The sequence below is a fragment of the Grammomys surdaster genome, unplaced genomic scaffold (assembly GCF_004785775.1).
Source record: "Grammomys surdaster isolate TR1022 unplaced genomic scaffold, NIH_TR_1.0 65, whole genome shotgun sequence".
Classification (NCBI taxonomy): domain Eukaryota; kingdom Metazoa; phylum Chordata; class Mammalia; order Rodentia; family Muridae; genus Grammomys; species Grammomys surdaster.
In genome coordinates, this window is record NW_021604567.1 from 16,149,846 (window position 1) to 16,171,474 (window position 21,629).

Sequence of the window (21,629 nt, forward strand, 5' to 3'; positions counted from 1 at the left end):
TGATTGGCCAATCTGGATGCTCAACACAGGCTCAACATCCACACACTGTGATTGGTTCATGTGGATGCTCAACACAGGCTCAAAGTCATCCGCGGACTGTGATTGGTCTGTGTGCATGCCTCAAAGACATCCGCACACTGTGATTGGTCCATGTGGATGCTCAACACAAGTTATAATCAGCTTTAAAACATAACTGACAGATTGCCAAAAAAAAAATCCTGTCAGAAAATGAATAAGGGGGGGGGGGATGTGGGAGGGGAGTAGCCGAAAAGGAAAAGGGCTGGTCATTTGCTTAAATACAGACTGGCCAGCTCTTGACCTCCCCTCCACCCCACGCCCTGTCCCTATTTCCTAAGACCTCTCAATGCTCCACCCAGCCTACCAGGAAGTGAAAGGATGGTCCACTTACAAGAGGCATGCTCACACCACCTCCTCCCCTCCTGTTCTAGCCGCTATCAGCTAAAGTATCTGCACAACCCAGGTCAAAAAAAGAGACCCTTGCAACCTCTCTCAGCGCTCTGCATGTCGGTGCACTGCAGACTTTCTGCTGAGTGTGTTAAAAGGCGAAGTGCTTGCAAGGTCCCAGGGAGACAAGTATGGCATGTCTCTGTCCCCTAGACACTAAGGTGTACCCAGTTTACCACCTTCACTCCGGCAGCCTGGAGTCAAAACTTAACATGTCATAAATGCCTGGCTAAAAGCTATCAGCATGAGTGGGTTTTCTACCAGCCTTATAGCACTATGTGCTGATCATACAAGAATAAAAATCCCATACCAATGAGGTGAGAGGCTCTGGGGTTTAGCTACTAAAGCTAAAGGAAAGGCATTTTCTGGCCGGCATGGAAGAATCTGAGTCCTCAGTACCCAACAGGTTAAGTTTCCTGACTCACAGGCCACCCACCCTCCTTAACCCACTTCCTCCCTGCAAATCTTTACAGACCTTTCCCCCTACAAAAGAAAACCAAACACTCACTCCAAATCCAAGTCACCAAAAGTAAACACATAGGCCTACACCATTTCCTCCTCCTCAAGAACAAAAAGCCAGGCTTGGAAGCCTTTCAAACACTTAACGTTGAACACCTTTTCCTTTCAAACAACACAGACACGCAAACAGTGAACAAGTTTGCTTTTGATGACCATTTTCTATCCACACGAAGTGAGGGGCCTAACCCATACCCAGCACGGAAGGAGAAGAGGAAGAACAGAAAGAAAAAGTTAACACGTCATCCCAACCAACTTACAGGAGATGCTTCAGTCCCTCAAATGAGACATGACATCAAATATGCTCTGTATGTACACATACATGTGCAAGTGCTCACACGTGCGCACATGCACACACACACACAGCCTTCCACAGAGTCACAGAAGTTCTATGAATTATACAGAAAGACATTCTACTATATGAAATAGTTACAGTGAAGGCCCCAAGGTTACCAGACCCCAGAGACTCAGAGGCTCCTTGTAACATCTGTCACCGATCACACCTTTCAGGAAACACAGAGAATTAACACAAGAGTGCCTGACGCCGTGATCACAATGACTGGGTAGTGTTCACTAAGACAGAACCCCGAGAGTCAAGGAGGCCGTGTTGTTCACACAGGGACTTAGGCCTAGGATAAGTCAGGACAGCTTGGGCCAATAGCACATGAGCCTGGACCCTCCACCAGGATCCCAGGGGTAACTCCTTCCACGTGTGCCTGAGACTCCAAATGCATACATGGAGTTGTTGTCTGCTGCACAATTCTCCTGACTGGGTGTGACTCATGAACCAAGAGAATGTCAGAGAAAATATGAGAAGGCATGGTAGATAAAGGAAAAGGGATAGACACAGAGAGGAAGGTCTTCATCACAGAATCGTCTGTGAGTTCCAGCTGGGTTGTGCCTTCAGTCTATGGGCCCTTAATGACTGGGTTTTAGACCATGTTCACCCTCCTCCAGTGGGCCTGTACTCTCTAACCCCTCACCTAGGAAGGAACAATAAAACAACTACACAAATGCTTATCAAACGTCTAACTCAAGAGACTTAAGCTTTCTGGGACCTGGAGAGGAGACGGTGAAAATGCAGCTGGCTGTGTACTGAAACAAGCCCATAACCCCAGAATTTGGTGGTGGAAGCAAGAAGATAAGAGTTTGGAGCTAGCCTGGTCTACACAGAAAAGGCTATCTCAAAGAAAGTCCTACCTTCATCTCAGATTTCATTCTGTGCCCTACCAAAAAAGCTTCCTGCCCTTTGTTGCCACAAAACAACTTAATTTTCGTGGAAGTGTTAAGAGTCCAAGATGACCTCTCAAGGCCCCAACCTTTTGGCTCCTTCAGTCCAGGCTGTCATCTTCAAAATCTGGTTAGAACCATACAATCCTGTCTCCCAGTCCTCCCACCCCATTCAAGGAGAAAAAAATTTACATATACTGAAAAAAATGAATGATTTAACTAAGTTTACAATTTTGCATTGGGACTCAGGCATAGCTACTCAGAGCCACATAGGGTACAAGGCCCAGGTTTGGATACCGCTGTGGCAGCCTCTGAGCCCTTGACTTCGCAATGGAGCATTTGGTCATCAGCTTGCCTGAATCACTTGGCACTTGGGCACTTACTCTACTTTGCAGAGTAACTTACTACACAGGGTTTGATGGGACACTGTCCCCACAGGGCCTGGGGCCTCTTACATGTTCCCTTAGGACCTGAGACACCTCCTGTCCAATTTCACAGTCCCTGATCTTTGTCATAACAAGGGAGACAAAGAAGCTGTCAGAGAAAATCACGCTATAGTGAAACCCAAACACAGAAAACAATGAGCCTGTGGGAGAAAGGAGTGGGCAGTAGACTTTAGAAAGGAGGGACCAGGAAACAAAGGTGAAGTGGAGAAAGATCAGAGACAAGGAGGAGTACAGCGGATCTAGGGACTGTGTCAGACTGAGGTCTCAGAGGTGCACGGCTGACTTGGGATCTTCCAGCCTAACTTCACCGTGAGTCCACAACACAGGTGTGAGCATCCGTGGGTTCGCATAAGCCGCTAATCACGGATTCCAATGACAGAGCGTGTGGGGCCTGAGCAGCCCTAGCACAGGAGGCTCCTGCTGGCAGGGACCAGTCACACTATTGTCTGCCCTCCCCCGTCTCCGTGGCTGAGAAGGAGGGGATGTTGGAGACGCGGTGTGGAAACTGCAAGATCATGGTTAGTTTTGTTGAGGAATGCTTCCATACCTCATGCATCAAACAAGAGCGCACAGGAACCCAGAAGTTTCAAAACCACAAAACAAAAGCACTTCAGCTCAGCACAGCACGGGAAAGTCGACGTTCAGGAAGCACGGTGCTCATTAAAGGAAAAGATGATTCAGAACTAGCTGTACAAGCGACCTCTAGCCAGTGAGATGGCTCGTTGGGTAAAAGAGCTTGCCCTGCAAGCATGGTGACCTGAGTGTAACCCCTGGAACCCGTGGACGAAGGAGCACACACACACAATTTAAAAGGACTTACAACAATACGATCACCTCTTAAAGGGGATTGGGATGCACCACAGAAGACAAGAACAGCAGCCATCTTTAGAGATAATCTCTTGTCTGGGCCAACAAAAAGCTCATCCATCAGTGGAGAATGTTAAAGAACCAGTTTAACATTGAAAAGAAGCAAGAATTTCCTTTGCTTTTACTGTACCCCAGGGTAACCAAAAGGCTATCCAGGGCAGGCTTGCCCATTATGAAAAGATTTAACCTAATAAACCAGGTGGGAAAATATCTGCCGTGTTACCATGATGCAGCCAGCACCCCTTCGTCATGAACGTCTCCTAGCAACACACACCTAAGAACAGCAAGCACACGCTAGGTCCCTTGTAATGATGGTAACACATGCTAGGTCCCTTGTAATGATGGTAACACATGCTAGGCCTCTTGCCATGATGGTAGCACATGTTAGGTCATTTGTAGTGATGGTAGCATATGCTAGGTCCCTTGCAGTGATGGTAGCACATGTTAGGTCGTTTGCAGTGCTGGTAGCACACACTAGGTCCCTTGCAGTGATGGTAGAACACACTAGGTCCCTTGCAGTGATGATAGCACACACTAGGTCCCTTGCAGTGATGATAGCACACACTGGGTCCCTTGCAGTGACGGTATACAGCATTGCAGATTAAGTCATACTACAGGGTAGGGCAGAGTCACTTCCCTTCATATCTACAACTCCTGGGACAGGGAACATGTTCAATGACTCAGGAGAGCGACACCACCGGGCCAACCCAGGCTGTAGGTACCTCTGTGCTAAGCAAGCAACTCGGTGTTCTCAATTTCAAAACCAGTAAGACAGTAAAAGTAACTGTAGAGTGAAGGGCAGACAAGAAATAGAAAGAATCCAAAGGCACCTTTGTCAGTGAGATGCATCTCACTGGACCAGTCCATAGTCTAGGGAAACCAGTGTTAAGAAAATCGGGCTGGCAGTGAAGAGTGCAGAAGGCTTGTGCTGAGGCCTCAGCTCAAGTTCCAGCAGCCAAGTCAGGAGATTCACAACCTTCTGTACCTCTGCATGCCCTCTTCTGACATCTGTGGACACCACACACGCGTGGACACCGCCATGCTCACACATACAGCTATAAACATAATCTCAAGAAAAGATACGTCCAATGACTGAATGACTGAATGTGAGGTACAGTGGCGCCTGCCCTGATAATCAATCCCAACCACCTAAGATGCTGAGGCAGGAAGAACACTTGAGCTCAAAAGCCCTAGTTGGCAACATAGTGGTATTCAAAAGAATCAATGAAATGTAGGTCAAAAACCTAAGAGAGGGGAATGAGCCGAGGCTGACGGCACTGACGCTTGAGTTAACGTGTCTGCGGAACAACTGTGCTATAATTCCACAGGGGAAGCCTCAGCTGTTAAAGGTACAAATTGAAATGCTTAGATAAAAGATGTGATATGTGGGAATGGCTTCAAAATGGAGGGAGCAGGACCCTGGGTGACTCAGGTCTCAGCGTGAGCTGATAAGTTACAGACGCGTAGCTCAGAGAGACAAACTGGGGCTTCTCATTCTGGGCTATTGTGGTGGTTTTGGAATGTTCTTAAAAGTCTAAATAAGAAAATGTTGACACTTGGCCCTGACGGCAAGCAGCTGAGCAAGAAGTAGAACAGAGAGAAGACAAGCAAGTCCCCCTTCTCTCACTGTCCCTCCGAGGAGCGAGCACAGGAGAGTTAAAACCCCTTCTGAGCCGACCATCTGCAGCTGAGGTCATCTGTCTACCTCAGAAGGGGCCTGGGTTTGTGACCTGTGACTGTGTTCATTAGATTAAGGGGAGGGTGGCTCAGGGCTCGAGGGAGACCTCAGCCCACTCAAAGCTATGGGTTCAATCCTCTGCACAAAATGTTCAAAAATTAAGCTGAGTTCGAAGGCCCGAGGAAACACTGTAATTAGTGGTCAGGACATCAGCTTTCACAAATGGCTTTCAAATTCTGCTGCTTGCAGACAGTCTTAGCAGAACACAAGTCTTGACCAGAGATGCTTATAAAAGCCGAGTTTCCCTGGGCATGGCATGGAGAACCCCATTCGAGGATAGTGTCTTAATGACTGATCTCAGTTTCCTACCTTTATGAATACAATCTTGCTCCAGTGAAGCGACCGATTCTCTAACTTATTTAAATATATATATATATTTAAAAGTATTTTCTCTTGGTTCTCAGAGGCATCACTGTGAACGTTAATAAGCTAGTACAGAGTGGCCAGGAACCCACAGGGCACACACAACTGACCACACCTGCTCTACAAGGCTTGGTCCACCTCTCCTTACCTGGGTCATCTCCCCCTTGGTCTCTAATCACTGGCCGCCTCGGCTGAGCTGAAAGTTAGAGCCACATAAAAAAAAGAGGCAGGAAATGCATACCTGACACATCTCAGGAATCAACCCCAAGCAAAGGCACAGATGTCACCATGGAACTGACTGCTGACCTCTGACCTTAGATCTGAGCTCCACAGGTAGAATTTCCTCAGATGGTGGCCTCTAGTAGCCCCTATAGCCTCCACCCAGAGGAGTGACAATCAGAGAAAAAGCCTTAACCATGCTGAAAACAGTTTCCAACACCATTTCCAGAAGATCCAATGCCCTCTTCTGGCTTCCATGGGTACTACATGCATGTGGTACACACATACATACATACATACATACATACATACAGACATACATACATGTAAAACACTCACATAAATATAATAAAAACAAACCTTAAAAAGAGAAAGGTCGTCAGGCAATGGGCTGAATCCTCAGGAAGCAGAGGCAGGCAGATCTCCGAGTTCAAGGGCAGCATGTTCTAGAGAGTGAGTTCCAGGACAGCCAGAGGTGCACAGTGATACCTTGTCTTTAAAACAAAAAACAAAGAACAAAAAAAAAAAAAAAAAAAAACCAAAAACAAACAAACAAAAAAAAAACCAAACAAAAAGACAAAAAACAAACAAACAAACAAAAACAAGACAAAAACAAACAAAGAACACTATCTTGGCCGAAGGCCAACTTCACAGGCGAGGCTGCAGCCTATAGACTATGAGACTTAGCCAACCCCTGGCGTGCCTTGCCTATGACAGGCTCCACAAGCAGGAGAGTCCACTGAGGCTCCTTTGAGGCCCCCAACTTTACTCTCCCACAGGCAAAGACACCTCATCACTCTGACAGCACATGTGTCTCTTCTCTGGCAGTGCTGCGTTAGCACCTAGCTGGGGTGGATGGGTCACACATCTGCGCTGTCTTCCTAGAGGAGTTCCCTGTGTTTCTGAAGCACCAAAGAAACAAGATGCCACACTGCGTTCATCCTTCTACTATCTGAAATGCAAAGTCCAACGAACAACACGGAGCCAAGATCACTAAAGGAGAACCTCCTCCTAAGATTGGTTGTTAAACGAACACTCATCCTTTGTGTCTCACAGAACCTGTGACCGTTAATAGTGACTGACAACCCAACGGGATACAGAATTACCCAGGAGATGAACTTCTGGGCAAGCCTGGGAGGGATTTCTAGACTTAGTCAACTGAGGTAGGAAGACAAAGTGAGCAGAGAGCTCGGCTCATCACTCTCTGACTGGGATGCAGTATGACCAACTATCTCCTGTTCTAGCCAACGCGCTCACCCACCCACGTGATGAGTTATGTCTTCCCTCAAACTGTGAGTGGTGGTACCAAGCCAGAGTAAGCACTTCCTCCTTCCCTTGCTTTTGTCAGGAGTTGGATCATAAAGGAACAAGTATAACATGTAAAACCTCAAACACCATCCGAAGGTGCTATCTTGGTTTTTTTAGAGACAGGCTTCACTCAGTAGCCCAGGCTGACCTTGAACTCTCTCTTCCTCTTGCTCAACCTCCCAACTAATTGAGTAACAGGCACTTGCCACCACACCCACCGGTGCATCCATCGGGACGTGGATTTTGAAATGTAACTGGATCCTTGCTAGCTACCCCATATAAAGTTATTTCTGACTCCTCCAAATCAGTAGCGTCGATAGGCCAGTCCGTGAAAATAGAAGTATTTGTGTTGGAATGCAAGCTTCCTTTTGCTGGCAGTGGGTAGGAAAAAAAAGAAGTTTTCCTATCGGAACACAAATGACTCTCGGCTCCCCAGATTTCACTGCATCAGAAGGTCTGCTAGGTGTCATGGTAGAGACACAATGTCACTGTGACATCTAGTACTGGTCACTGTGTCCATCAAGGGAAGCAAGCATCCATGTCCAGTATCAGATCATAAACCAACCAAGAAATGAGTGCAAAGGAAGAGATCTGACAGGGCAAGCCTGGCCACCTCAGCTCCAAAGCTGGACTACCGTACCTGCCACCCTGATCCCTAATGCCTGGGCCGACCCTGCAAATAGGACAGTGTGTCAGATGCCAGAGCAAAAGAGCTGCCCTCAGTAGCAGCTGATCTGGGTCCCAGCAAATGGCACATACTCTGTGACCCTGGCTATGGGCTCAATAAAAAACAGCTGTCAGCCTCTGCTCAGAGCAGCAGGGTCTCCTAATCCCATTGCCATTCCAGATCATACCAGTCCACTCCAGTTGCTGAGAAAGTGCTGAACAGGTGTGTGAGACAGCCACAGGTGGGAATGGGTGTCCAGGTAGATACACGGTGACACACTGGCTCTCCAGTGACAGCCACTTTCCTGTACCACATAAGACTTTGTGGCCCCAGGAGACACTACAACCTGGACTGTATCCCAACTGACAAACATGTGTCACCACTGCCCCGAGGCCATCTCCGCACCATTATCCCTGGGCTGAGATCAACAGCAGCCACTTGGGAAGCTAAGGGCAAAGTTCATGACCTTAGACCACCCGCAGTCTAGAAGGCTTGGGCTCATCTCAGAGTACAAGAAACAGAAACTCAGCTCTGTCATTCGTTTCTGGAGTGGCTTTGGGAACACAATACTGACAAGCCTGGAGTCAGGGGCTGACTGATAATAAGGGTAACTTCTACCTCACCGAATTCCTAAAAGAAGTAAAAGTAGCATTGTGTATAAAGCACACACACATGTGGTTCCTGATAGGTAGCGTTTATTCAAGAACCTTCCACTATTACTGAACTACCTGCGCTGCATTGAACGTGGGTCCTAGTAACACTGCTATTTCAACTACTATCACTACTGGGAAGTACTCCATTGCTGCTGCTGAGTGGTACTTGTCCCAGTCAGGGTGACCACTGCTGCGATTAAAAAACAAAAAAAAGCAACCTGGAGAGGAAAGCTTACACATCTACAGCCATCCGTACTGCATCACTGAAGGAAGTCAAGGCAGGAACTTCAACAGGGCAGGAACCTAGAGGCAGGAGCTGATGCAGAGACCGTAGAGGGGTGTTCCTTACTGGCTTGCTTTCCTGGCTTCCTCCACCTGCATTCCCACAGAACTCAGGACTACAGGCCCAGGGATGGCAGCCCCCACAATGCCCTGGGCCCTCCCACATTAATCACTAACTAAGAAAATGTCCTTTGGGCAGAACTTCTGAAGGGATTTCCAGTTGAGGTTCCCTCCTTTCAGAAGAGGCTAGCACAAAGTTAACATAAACGAGCCAGCACAGTGTGAGTGCTGACTACTACCGCTAGTAACATCGAAGGGTACTACAGCTTCAGAGTGTGAACACTGCCCATCCTGCTGAGAAGTAACATTACTGTTACCACTGCTGCCGTTACTCCTGGGGAGAACGCCCGTGTTCCCCAGGTACCCCCTTCTCTACTCTTCTGCCATGACTTTCGAATAAGCAGCTTCCTAAGAGAGAAACCAGGGTTCCACGGGTTGTGCTGTCGCAGGCTTCCCTACCTTCCTACCCTTCCCGGCTCCAACGGCGCTAACTACCGGACAAAACTGACATCCCTTCAGCAGCGCTGCCTGCTCTTGCTCAGCTCTTGCCGCCTGCACCTCTGTACCTGATCTACTAAGCAGGACCCACGCTCACTGTGAAATGTCAGCTGTTTAAACGTCTGGGGCTCAGGACTGCACCCAAAGGGAGGGTAGCCTTTGACACCATGGACAACGACAAGCTGGGGACAGACCCAGACTCTGGGTGCCTCAAGAGCATGCTGCTTTCAATTTGTGAAATACCCGGTCACAGAGGTAAACTACAGAACAAGGGACCAGATGATCCAAGAAGTGGCACACCTATGTGACGCCACCCTGAAGCCCCTGGTTCCTGTGACACTTAGCAGACATCCGCTTTGTGCCCAAGCACACACTGAGACTCCAGAGCTTCCTGGAGGAATTCTACTAGCTGTGGGTGTACAGCGCATTTGTCCAGTAAACTCCACACAGGCAGCTACAGAGACAGCAGCTCACCGTGCTATTAATTTTAAACTCAGACTTTCTGCAGCCATGTTTAAAAAAAAAAAAAAACCTGTCATCCCTGAGATGCTTAACACAAGTAAAATAAAACAAAAACTGGGCTAAAGGAGCCTCAGGGTACACTCTCTCCCACAGGGATGAGGATGGGGGTGACAGGCCCTGAGCAAGAGTGGGGTTGAGGTGTGTCCAAACTCCTAAATCTTACCCTGAAATTAGCAGGAGTAGGATCCTCACCCCCACCCGGGCCTGCATGCCCCGGTGCACATAGTCCTGTGTTCCCGCTTTGCTTCACCTGAGGAGACCACATAGCCAGGGTTAAACTTCCTTTCCCCTTATAAGGTCATGTCCAGCAACACCTGGAATGCCTCCTTATGCAGATGAGGCATCCCCCCAGCATCCAAGCCCCAGCTAAAGATATACACTCATCAGGATAGCTCCTACTTAAACCCCAAAGGTTTAAATAGCTCTTGTGTTAGCATTTTGTCTAAGCTTCGCCCCACAGTTACCTGGCAACAGTCAGGTGTGCCTGACTCACTATAAAAGGGGCTGCTTGCCCCCTCCTCTCTCTCTTGTTCTGTCCTTGCATCCCATCTCCCCCTCTCCCCACTCCCCTCCCCTCTCTCTCTCCACATGCTCATGGCTGGCCTCTACTTCTCTATTCCTCTGCTCCCTCTCTCTCTCTCTCTCTCTCTCTCTCTCTCCCTTTCTCTGTCTCTATTACCCTCTCAACTCCCCTCCCCATGCCCTGAATAAACTCTATACTATACCATGTGGCTGGCCCCTCAGGGGGGAGGGATGCCTCAGCATGGGCCCGCAGAGGCACCCCCTTCCCCCATACCTGACTACACAGCCACCAAACATATTCCTTCTCTCCTTATCTTTTTATAAAACACAACGCCTTGTTCCCCACAATCAACTGAACCAGTTCCCCATCACTATCCCTAGATGTGTACAATTTGCCAGTGCACTGCCAACCAAGATCCTGCCTGCACCCACCAGCCTGGCTAAACTTCCTTCCCCCTAGTCCAGCCGGGTGCACAGTGGGCCTGACTACCCTGAGGGAGAAGAGGACACAGGGCAGCACCTAACGGTCTGCATCACAAGGCTGCCTTTCTCCAAGCTACAAACAGCCCCAAGCAGTGGACACCGCCCTCTGAGAGAGCATTCACCTTCTGGAACAAGGGTTGTGGCACCTTTGTAAGCTCGAGGTCAATCTCTGGAACCAAGTGCATCTATCACCTTTCTCCGAGGCCATGGAGCAGAACTCTGTGCTCTTCATCAGTCACAGGGCACGCTCAGCAAGAACCCGCTCTCCTGGGGAGTCGCTCACCTCACCACATCAAAGGCACTTGGGACAACCTTCACCTCACTGCACGTAAGACCACCCTTCCACAGAACTACAGCTTCCACAGATAGGACGTCCAACCACCTGTGAGACTTCCAACACTCTTAAACCCATTATAAGGTACCTATTATAAGGCACAGTGATGAAGAGTGCTTGCTGCTCTTCCAGAGGACCTAAGTTCAAATCCCAGCATCCCTGTCAGGAAGTCCACACCTGTCTTGTGTCTCTAGTTCTAACGGCTCAGACCTCCTCCTCTGGCCTCCTCAGACATCCTAATATATGTGGTACATGCACACATATACATAAATAAAAAAGGCAAATGATATTTTTCTCTTAAAGACACCACCAGAAGGACAACCCACACAGCCAGTCTTTGAGAACCCCTCCAGGGCACTGTTTCCTAGGCAGCCAACTAGTTGCCCTCATGGATGACCCTAAAAGGACTCATGGCTTTCCATCTTTGGTTTATCAGTGAATGAGTGCTGTAGCTCTCTCTAAGTCCACACTACCAGAACTCAACGTTGGACCAGCAACATTCACAACAACAACAAGAGCCCAGGATGGATGGCACAGGAGGTCACTAGGGTTTAAGCCAGTCCACAGCCAGAGCGGGTTCAGCTCTCAGTGCCCAGTCACTGGCAGGGCAGGAGGGTGAGTGACTCCTGGGCTCCAGTGAGCTCTGAACTCTGGGGCACCACAGCTAACCCGGGGCACATGGCACCACGTCTTGTTTACCTGGGAAGGGAAAGTTGACAATACTCTCCCAGGAAGGGATTTATCAGATTTGGCACGGTGAAGTTAACAATTACTTGTTGGGCACTGGTTATTCTGGGCTCTGATCCAAATGTACTTCCTCTAAACCACAGGACATGTCTCCTCAAGAGCATCAAAGACGACAAGGTGCATTTACATGTTGAACACCAGCATTCAGTGTAGGGTAAAACACTGTCGGCTTCCTGTGACACTGGACCTCAAACAGTTAAGATGTATGTACTTTGTGTGTGTGCCTGGGTGTAATCTGTGTACATTGAACATATACTGGAGCCCACGGAAGTCAGACGATGGCATACTCTCCCCTTGAAGGGGACACAGGAAGGGCTGTGAGCCACTATGTAGGTGCTAAGAACTGAACTCCAGATGTCTGCAAATGCTGTAAGTGACCTTAATGGCTGAGCGATATAGTGCTGCTCTGTAATAAGTCAGAGAAATGGCAATGTCTTCAGCTCCGGTCACCAAAGCATCATCCTGATCATGAAAGAACTTCACCAGCCTTCCTCCCTGAGCTCAACACTTTCAAAACTCACCTTGCCACTTCCATCTGCCGGTCCCCACTCGCTGGGACACAGTGATTGACAGCTAGCATGCCTCCTCCCGTTACACTCCCTCAGAGACAGCAGCCGCGACGTGACTAACATTTACCTCAATGAACGTAAAAATTCCCAAAATCAGGTAAGATTTCCAGTAACACTTTATGATTGCCTTTGTTAAGGATGGCTTCCGTGCATCCTTCTTGGCTCGCAGAACTTCTTTATCCCAGTACCTACAGGAAGACAAAAGCGGATAGCATGATTGCCGTTGAATAAAACGGAAGGACAGAAGGACAGGTAAGTGTTTATGACAGGTTACTCTGCGGATGCTGCACAAACACTGGCTAATTGTCCCGAGGGACCCAGAAAGATGTGTGAGGCAGACTCCACTGCACCAGAAAAATAGACCTCAGGGGGTAACATCTCAGGGGACAGGTCACTGCCGAGCTCTGCCAGATTACAACAACCCTGGCAGCCAGAGAAGGCAGGTTACTTTTCTGGTGAAACCATTCCCAGGGACAGATCTCAAGCATCAAGACCTAGGGAGCACCAACACAAAGTTTTCTTTCCCCAGGTCACTAAGTCAGACCAAGTCAGGACAGCCTGATGAGAGGGGTGCAGAGTTGGGAGAATAGAGCCCCAGGAAGAGGCCAGACCTCCTCCAAGCCATGTCGCTTCCGCCCAGGCTTCACCTCTCTCCTCTAAGCTGCTGCCGCTTACCCTTGCAGCTCCTCTCCAAGGTGCTTTGAGCGATCTTCGGGAAGCACTGAAAACATATCATCTTCTTCCAGTCTCCGCTTATGACCAGTTTTAAACAACGGGTTAAGCCACCTGTTAAAGATTTAAAGGGATGACACGCTCAGAACCGCGCACTTGTGTTTAAGTAGAATCTCCGTCTCGGCGAGTTTTGTCAACCTCCGTGTTCTAAACGTACAGAGACAGAGGAAGGTTAAATCTGTGCTGATGCATGAAACGGGCGTGTGCTCCCCACCCCCACTCTCGTTCTACACACCTGGGAAACCATGGAAGCAGTCAATGAGAGCACTCTGACATCAAGACATCATATCTTAATACTGGCCTCTGTCATCCTCTCTCCATTCATACCAGCTCAGTACCTCTGTGACCTATATCTCTGGGTGTCAACTATCTTCCCCTAGCATAGACACACATGCACGTATGATAAATATGTATGCATGCATGCATGTATGTACAAGCATATCAGTGAGATTTACCACAAACCAGGTACGGAAACCTGCTTGGTCCTTTATTCTACAGTTATTCTAAACTCGGGTCCTTTGCTATAGAGCTGGCTGGTGAGCACCCTGAAAATCACTCTCTAGTGAGAAGCCTGAATGGGCTTTGGCTGGAAACCCTCCAGCCTTAGATTCTACATAGATGTGGCCACTTTCTGGATATATGTCTGCTAACCAGTGAGTGTTCTCTGTCTCTCTCTGTCTCCTTCTTCTCCTCTTCCTCCTCTTCTTCCTCCTCCTCCTCCTCTTCTTCTTCCTCCTCTCCTCTTCCTCCTCCTCTTTTTCCTCCTCCTTCTTCTTCCTCTCTCTTTCTTTCTCTCTCTCTTTCCTTCCCTCTCTCTCTCCCCCCCTCAGCCTTGGGCAAATGGAGGGACATCTGAAGAATGAAGAGCCCCTGGGGTGTGGCTATAAACAATAGAGTTCCAGAAGACAAATGTCAGCCACTGTCCGAGGGAGCTCAGCCCTCCCCTGTCCCTTGCCTCCCCAATACACACACACACAAGAACAATCTTCCATCTCTTGTGGGAAAGCTTCCGAAGTCCAAGAAATATACACGTGTCACTCTTGGGCAATTAAATGTGGGTCCTTCTAGAAAGCTTTGATAGGTGAGATTATTGAATCAATGTCTTTCCTCTTGTCTCTATTCCGTAGGCACACTTCACAGGAGACCATGTACTATGGGAAGCTTCTCAGAGAAGCCGCTGCTCTCGGGTTTCTATAGAGGCGAGCGCTCAGCAGCTCCAGGGACAAGGTGTGTAGTCAGTTTCCTCACAACTTGCTCAGGACATTCCAGAGATTCAGACCTTTGACTGGGAGCCATGGTATCTCCCCAAGACCGTAGCAGACATTACAAGGGCTTCCAAGATAAACCTGGGGTTCCAAAAAGCACCAATGCCCCTGCCTCGTCCACCCTGGAGATCCTGAGAGATCACTGAGAAGGACCAATCAGTTTACCTCTCTCTTAGCACCCTCCCCAAGAGGTTTTCAGAACACTTGCCACTTTGCAAGTCTTAAATCAATGTAGGTGGCTCCCCAGACATGTCTGAAACGCCGCCTACATGCCCGAGCCCTTCCTTCCAGTAGAACATCAGGTATTTTCCAGTCTGAACTTCTGAGTGGAATTCATTAGCATACTTTTAGGCTTAAAAAGGCGTGATACGGTTTGTGGTGAGTTTTGTTTTCAATCAGCAGGTAAAAATCAACTTGGAGAAGAAATATAATGTTTAAGAAACGGTCTTGGGGGTATAGATAAGTAGCCAAATAACTGCTTAGCATGTACATGTCCTGAGTTCCAACTCAAGAACCAAGCCCCTTCAAGTAGGAAAGCAACGATAACCGTGTCCAGTGAGACTGCACGATTAACTGCACTTGCATCATATGTAACAACATTATAAAGAGGGAGTGATATCAAATTAAATATATGAACACAACACAGACTCAAAGTTTTCTTCAGAAGATACCACAGAATCTCCCAGGCTCTCTCATTACCCAAATTTCAAAACCCAGGCTGAGAAACACAGTTTAATTTGCTTTCTTTTTTTTTTTTTTTTTTTTTTTTTTTTTTGGTTTTTTAAGACAGGGTTCCTCTGTGTAGCCCTGGCTGTCCTGGAACTCACTCTGTAGACCAGGCTGGCCTCGAACTCAGAAATCCGCCTGCCTCTGCCTCCCAAGTGCTGAGATTAAAGGCGTGCGCCACCACTGCCTGGCTTAATTTGCTTTCAAGCAAAGCACACTGGGATAAGAAACTATCTTTGATCATCTGTGTGTTAAGTCATATGTGGTCATGTGCAACATAACATTCTGATGGACAATAACTAGTTATGCTATGGTAATCCCTAAGATATATAACACCAAGTGTTATATAAACACCACCAGCCATCTTGATTTGTGTAAGCACACACAGGGTTCTAAATGACAAAACTTCCTGGTGACAGTTCCTCAGAATACTCTGTAGTTAAGCAACGGGTGATTGATTATACATGGAGACCCAGGTCAAATGGTGCCTTCATTCTAAAAGAATTTATCTATGAGAGAATTTAGTCATCAATCCCAGGTCGCTGTCAGATGAGCCATGCTTGACTCCAAAGTTCCCAGCATTCCCTTCTCTCTTGCTTATAGCCTCGCTTCATCCTTGCCTGACACATCCTTGCCTATAACTCCTTCAGAGCAGTGGCTACCCCCATGCAACGCACAACTCTGCTACCAAACACAGCGCTTGGTGGGACAGGCGTGCAACCCACAGCTGCGGGCGTAGTGGATGAGACCTTGTATAAGACAGATGGCCACATCATTCCGAGCACTGGCCTCAAGTGTGTTCCGCCAGAAAGCCAACCTAGGATATCTTGCTGCAGGCCACACGCAGGCAGCCATCCATCAGCTCAGAGGGACAGGAGCCGTCTGGATGACAGTCTCCGGTCCATCATCACAGCCTTCAGCACCACCTCCAGACAGCAGGAGGGTCTCTTCCATAAAGCTGTTTACAGAAGGGTATGGACCTTTAATCTAGTGTTGTTATTGTTGCTACTGCTGTTGTTGTTTTTCTAAAATTTGAGAGATTCTGAAAACTGTTTCCTCAGTGTGCTAGAGAGGGAAGGGATGCCAACTCAGCAGTTCAGTGTCCTGAGAAACAGTGTATGATCCTTTTCTCCATCATCCAGACTCAAACACTCAGTCTGTGAACTTCACATTTACCGTGCATACAGGTAGAAGAAACAAACACTAACCTCCCCACGAGCTAGTAAACCCTCTCCATTTTACTTCCTCAGCATCCTGAAAGCAATTTCCACCCCTCTGTCCCTCTCTTCCCTGTTTTGCACCTAACTATGATGGAACTAAATATTATTTCATTACTTGATTAGCCACTGACGTGTGGCTCGGCGCATTTGGGTTGGGATGGCTGCAGACACTTGATAGTTGTTGCGTCAGTACTGTTCTCTCTTTGATATTTCATACTTCTTTCAGAAGCCAAGCCTAATAAACCTAACAATTACAATCTATTAAAAAGAAAGAGCTCCCCCCACCACCACCCTGGAAGTAAACATTAAAGAACAGCTCTGGGAGGGAAGATTGTCTCTATTCCTGATCCTGAGACCCGGTGATGTCCTATCCACCACACGAGTGGGAAGGTGTCTGTGTTCACACCTGTAAAGATAGTGAATGCTCAGAGCCACAAGTGAAACAAGAATGTACATGGGAAAGAGGGGTGAAGACGCAAAGGATGCTAAACTCCCACTGCAGCCCGCGTAAAGGAGAGTGCCCAAGTCTCTCAAAGTTAGTTTCATATCTGAGAGAGAAAGGGGGGGGGGCAGAGAGAGAGAGAGAGAGAGAGAGAGAGAAAAGAAGAAGAAGCAGAAGAAGCAGCAGCAGCAGCAGCAGCCGCCGCCGCCACCAGGGTGATGGTACATGTCTGTAATCCTGGCACTTAGGAGGGAGACAGAAGAAGTCTGGAATAAAAGGATATCTTTGGCTACACAATAAGTATGAGCCCAGGCTGGGCGACATGGAACCTTGCTCAAGAAAGAAAGAGAAAGAGGGGGGGGGGAGAGAGAAAGAGGGGGAGGGGATATGGCTCCAACAATAAAAGCACTTGAACCCTGACAATTGCGTTTGAGCCCCAGGACCCACATAAAGGAGAAAAGCAAGAACTAATTTCACAAAGCTACCCTCTACACACATGCTGCGGCATCCATACATGCACAGCACATATACATGCACACAAGCACGCGCACACATACAAACACATACTATAATGACTACTTGAGAGATTGCTAAAACATCAAACAGTAGAGACTTCACACCCCCACCCAAACCTTACCCATCTGGAAACAACAAAGCAGAAAGAAGAAAGTTCAGAATGGTCATCGATCCGGTCTCTGAAAATGACCTATAGCTGTCCTTTGGTTCTTAAATACCCCGTAATGACCTAGTCCCCAGGCCAGACAGAGGCGAGGGGGGGGCACAGCTGTTGACAGGAGTTGTCAGAAACCTGACCCCTGTTCTCCATCTCCCTCTCGGATGCTACATATGTGTCCTGAGCCACCACAGAGCCACGGTCACCATCACGGAATGAAACCTCCAAACCCGTGGTCTAATGCAGTCCTTTTCTCTCTGTAGGTGGCTGTCTCTGGGCATTTGTTACAGTAACAGGAGCTTGCACAGCCCTAAACCCTGACCCCTGACACTTGGTATCCTCAGGTCCTAATGCAACATCATGGCTGGTTGCTCTTCATTTGATTCCCAGTTCCCGTGTTTCTGGGGGGAGGGAGGGTGTCTGAGGAAGCTTCCAGTGTTCTCCATACCCCAACAAGGGAAAGGGTTTAGCATGCAGCCTGCCTTTCCCTTTCAGCGTTCCTCTGAAATAGTTCCATTGAAGAAATGGCATCACGAGAAGTTTCAGGTGCACAGCAAGAGAGCTAAGTCCCCCTAGTGGGCGAAACACTAGTGTCATTTGGGTCAAAACAGGGTTTTATTAACAGAATCGCATCAAACTTTACCTCTCAAGGCAAACTAACAGAACTTCTCAGAATCCTGATGTATAATTTCCTGCAGTGGACCTAATTTTATTTAGAAATAAATGAATAAGACACCTGATCATACAAGCAACTTCTTGTCCACTTTCTTTCTCCTGTGCATTAGATAAGGACCCCAAATTTTAAAAAGCCCCAGTCAGATGCTTTCTGTTCTTTGAAACCCTGCCTGCCCTTCACATGGCCTAACCTCCCTCCCTTTCTCATGGTAAACGATACCACATGTTTCCAGTTGCCCAGGATTTTTAGCAACCTCTCAGAGCCATCCCAACTGTCTCAAGACTGTCTATGTGCACAAACACCTGTCACTTGGACCTGCAAAACAGTCACATCAGCCCACCTCTGAGACACAGCCTTTCCTTTACCCATGCTTAAACTTCCCACCCAAGGAAAACATTTGAAGGGCTATCACACTTCACCATTTTAAGAGAGTGCTCTTCTCCACAGCACGCAAGCACGTCCCAAACCTGGAACGCGGTGTGCACACAGAAGACACTCTGACTCGCCCAATGCGTGAATGAACATGCTCTCTGCAAGTCCTCGGTTTAGACTTATTTCCATTCAAACCCATTATCAGTCTGTGGTACAGGACAGAACAGTCGTGGGTGACAGACACGAACAGTGAATGGATCTGAATGGTGGAGGTTTCCCAGGGTCGAAAGCCTGGAAACAGCAAGAAGGTGAAATGAGGAACAGACAGGCCGAAGTTTGTTTCCTAGCTGGTCAGTGACTAAATGTTGCCAGGGAAGAGCTGGGGCAAACCACCGACAACCAGCTTCTCCTCTGGCATGCCAGGTGGTTGGCTCTGACCTCATCCCCATCCAGTAAGCAAGAGAATAACCAAACAAAACCCTCCATGTTCCCGGGGTCTTCCTCATCACAGAGTTCCCGGTGGCCTGGCTCGGAGAGCCTAGCACACCCGACTGCCTGCAGCTCACCTTGCTCTCCCTGTACTGTGACAGTGTGATCACCAGTGTGAGATGGGCACAATCGTGACCAGTGTGCGATGGGCACAAGCGTGACTGTGCTATCTCGGGGTAGGTCAGCGCTTGGCCTCCTTGGACTCTGGGTCCATGTCCAAACCACATTAAACACATACATGAGGCGTCTACCAGGCTGTCATCTTTCCCAAAACATTCCCAAAATACAACTGCTAAGGGCTGTGGTAGGCCGTGTCTGTAATCCCAGCACATGGGAGGTAGCAGGAATCCAAGGTCATCTTAGATATAACAAGTTCAAGTCCAGCCTAGGGACTCAAACAAATGAAGCAAAGCTCAAAGTTATCCTGACAAATACAGTGGTGGATGCTCACAGGCAACCATTGGACTGAGCACCAGGACCCCAGTAGAGGAGTTAGAGAAAAGACTGAAGGAGCTGAAGGGGTTTGAAACCCCATAGGAAGAACAATATCAACCAACCAGATGCCTGAGAGCTCCCAGGGACTATACCACCAACCAAAGAGTACACATGGAAGGACGCATGGCTCCAGCTGCAAATGAAGCAGAAGACGGCCTTGTCTGGTATTAATGGGAGAAGAGCCCCTTGGTCTTGTGAAAGCTTGATGCCCCAGTGTAGGGGAATGCCAGGGAGGGGTGGTGGGAGTGGGTGGGTGGTGGGTGAGCACCCTCATAGAAGCAGGGGAAGGGAGGATGGGGCAGGAAGTTTCCAGAGGGGAAACTGAGAAAGGGGGTAACATTTGGAATGTAAATAAATAAAATATCCATTAATTAGTTATCCCATTCCCAAAAGCCCTCCTGCCTGGTGTATATTAAAATAAGCAGGCTCCATTTCCCTCCTACCTGATGTCCCAGTCTCTGCATCTCCACATCCAGTTCCCCGTGGATTCTCACATGCTACACGCTACTCAGATGCTTTGGTAAATGGCTGGTTGGCTCAGTTGTGAGACAGATTTTGGCCTGTCGTGAGACAGTATGTCATGGTAGCAGTGAGCATGGAAGATGCTCACTTCAAGGGAGCCAAGAAAGATAAAAAGAACAGGGTAAAGACAGGTCCTATCCAGGGGCTCAGGCCTGCAGGTTCATCTGGATCTCCTAGCTTTCCTTCCCTCCCTAGGGTGAATCCATGCTGTTCCCAGCTTCTCGGCCTCCTCTACCTCACCATCACCTCTTCCCAAATAACCAACTCCAAGAACAAACAGATAAATTGTCCCCTCTCCTTTGAAAAAGTGTGAAATAAAGAATCACATTTACAATCCCATTCTGACAGCGGGAGTCACATAATTGGGCTGGGATAAGAGAACCAGGCCCCTTCAAACTACCAAACAGAAGCTCTCCCAAGAAGCAGGCGGTATCCTCCTCTTATTAGCTCCTCTGAGGCCACCTGAGAGGCAGCACAAGACTCAACTGTCATCTAGGTCCTTCCTGAGCTGCCAAGTGTGCTATACCGACCCTGAGAAGCTGGCTAGCACTACCTGTTTGAATCAAACACTTTCTTCCAAACGATCAAACTGATTCCCCATAAGGTGTGACATGGCTCTTGCTCCCACGTTCAAAGAGCCTCGAGGGACAGAGGGAGGGAGGGAGGGAGGGAGGGAGGGAGGGAGGGAGGGAGGGAGGGGAGCATCTGATGCCCTTCACTGGGGTCACCAGAGGAGAACATGTTTTACATGGACTCGGAGAGTGGATCACAAGTATGCTAACACGGAATTCACATCTGTCTAATTAAAACGATCCATACTGTAGGCTTGACATTGCCTCACGTGCATTACTCCATGGGAAATAGACATGCATGTATCCAGGTTAACTGAAGTCATGTGTATCTGCAGTGGCCCCAACCGGCTTTTCTAGTCACAGCAGGATCCCCACCTCACAGCCAATCTGGTCGCCAACTTGTGCCAATAACATGCCTTGATACGCCTGGCTTCATCCCCACCCAGTAGACTTCCGCCCTTTTCTTTTTTTTTTTTTTAATTCTGTTAAAATTTTAGGGACAATTTAGGTTTTAGAGTGCTTTGCGGTTCACAGAAAAGCTGAGCAAAAACTAGAGCATATCCTTGTGTCCCTAATGCTCATATAGACACAGCCTTGCCCACTCTTAAAACTCACCACCTTCAGTGCAGTGTCTGCCTCCTACAGCAGGTGGCCAGTGCTGGCGTGTGTGTGTGTGTGTGTGTGTGTGTGTGTGTGTGTGTGTGTGTCTGTCTGTCTGTCTGTCTGTCTGTCTCAGCTTCCACAGCTGACTTCAGAATGCGGTAGACTCTCTAAGCTCGGACAACCTTGTAATGATGTGAGAGTGCGTTCCCCTTTTCAAGAAAATGCTAGACATTCTCTCCTCCAAGCAATGGTTCTACATGCCCACCAGCAACACACATGAGTATAGGTAGCTTTTTTCCCTTGAATGGCTCCTTCAGGACCCCCTGACCTCTGACTTGACTCTTCAGCAAGCA

The 21,629-nt window shown here is 48.3% G+C and overlaps 1 protein-coding gene across 1 annotated transcript in view; it reads right to left on the reverse strand.

Annotated features, from left to right (window-relative positions):
• The window catches only part of Abcc4 (ATP binding cassette subfamily C member 4), a 219,589-nt gene that overhangs the window by 172,918 nt on the left and 25,042 nt on the right, over window positions 1–21,629 (reverse strand). Inside the window, exons 2-3 of the mRNA XM_028771612.1 lie at window positions 13,165–13,275; window positions 12,557–12,677 (exon numbers count right to left, since the gene is read on the reverse strand). Coding sequence (XP_028627445.1) covers window positions 12,557–12,677; window positions 13,165–13,275 — 232 coding nt within the window. The remainder of the gene's footprint in view (window positions 1–12,556; window positions 12,678–13,164; window positions 13,276–21,629) is intronic.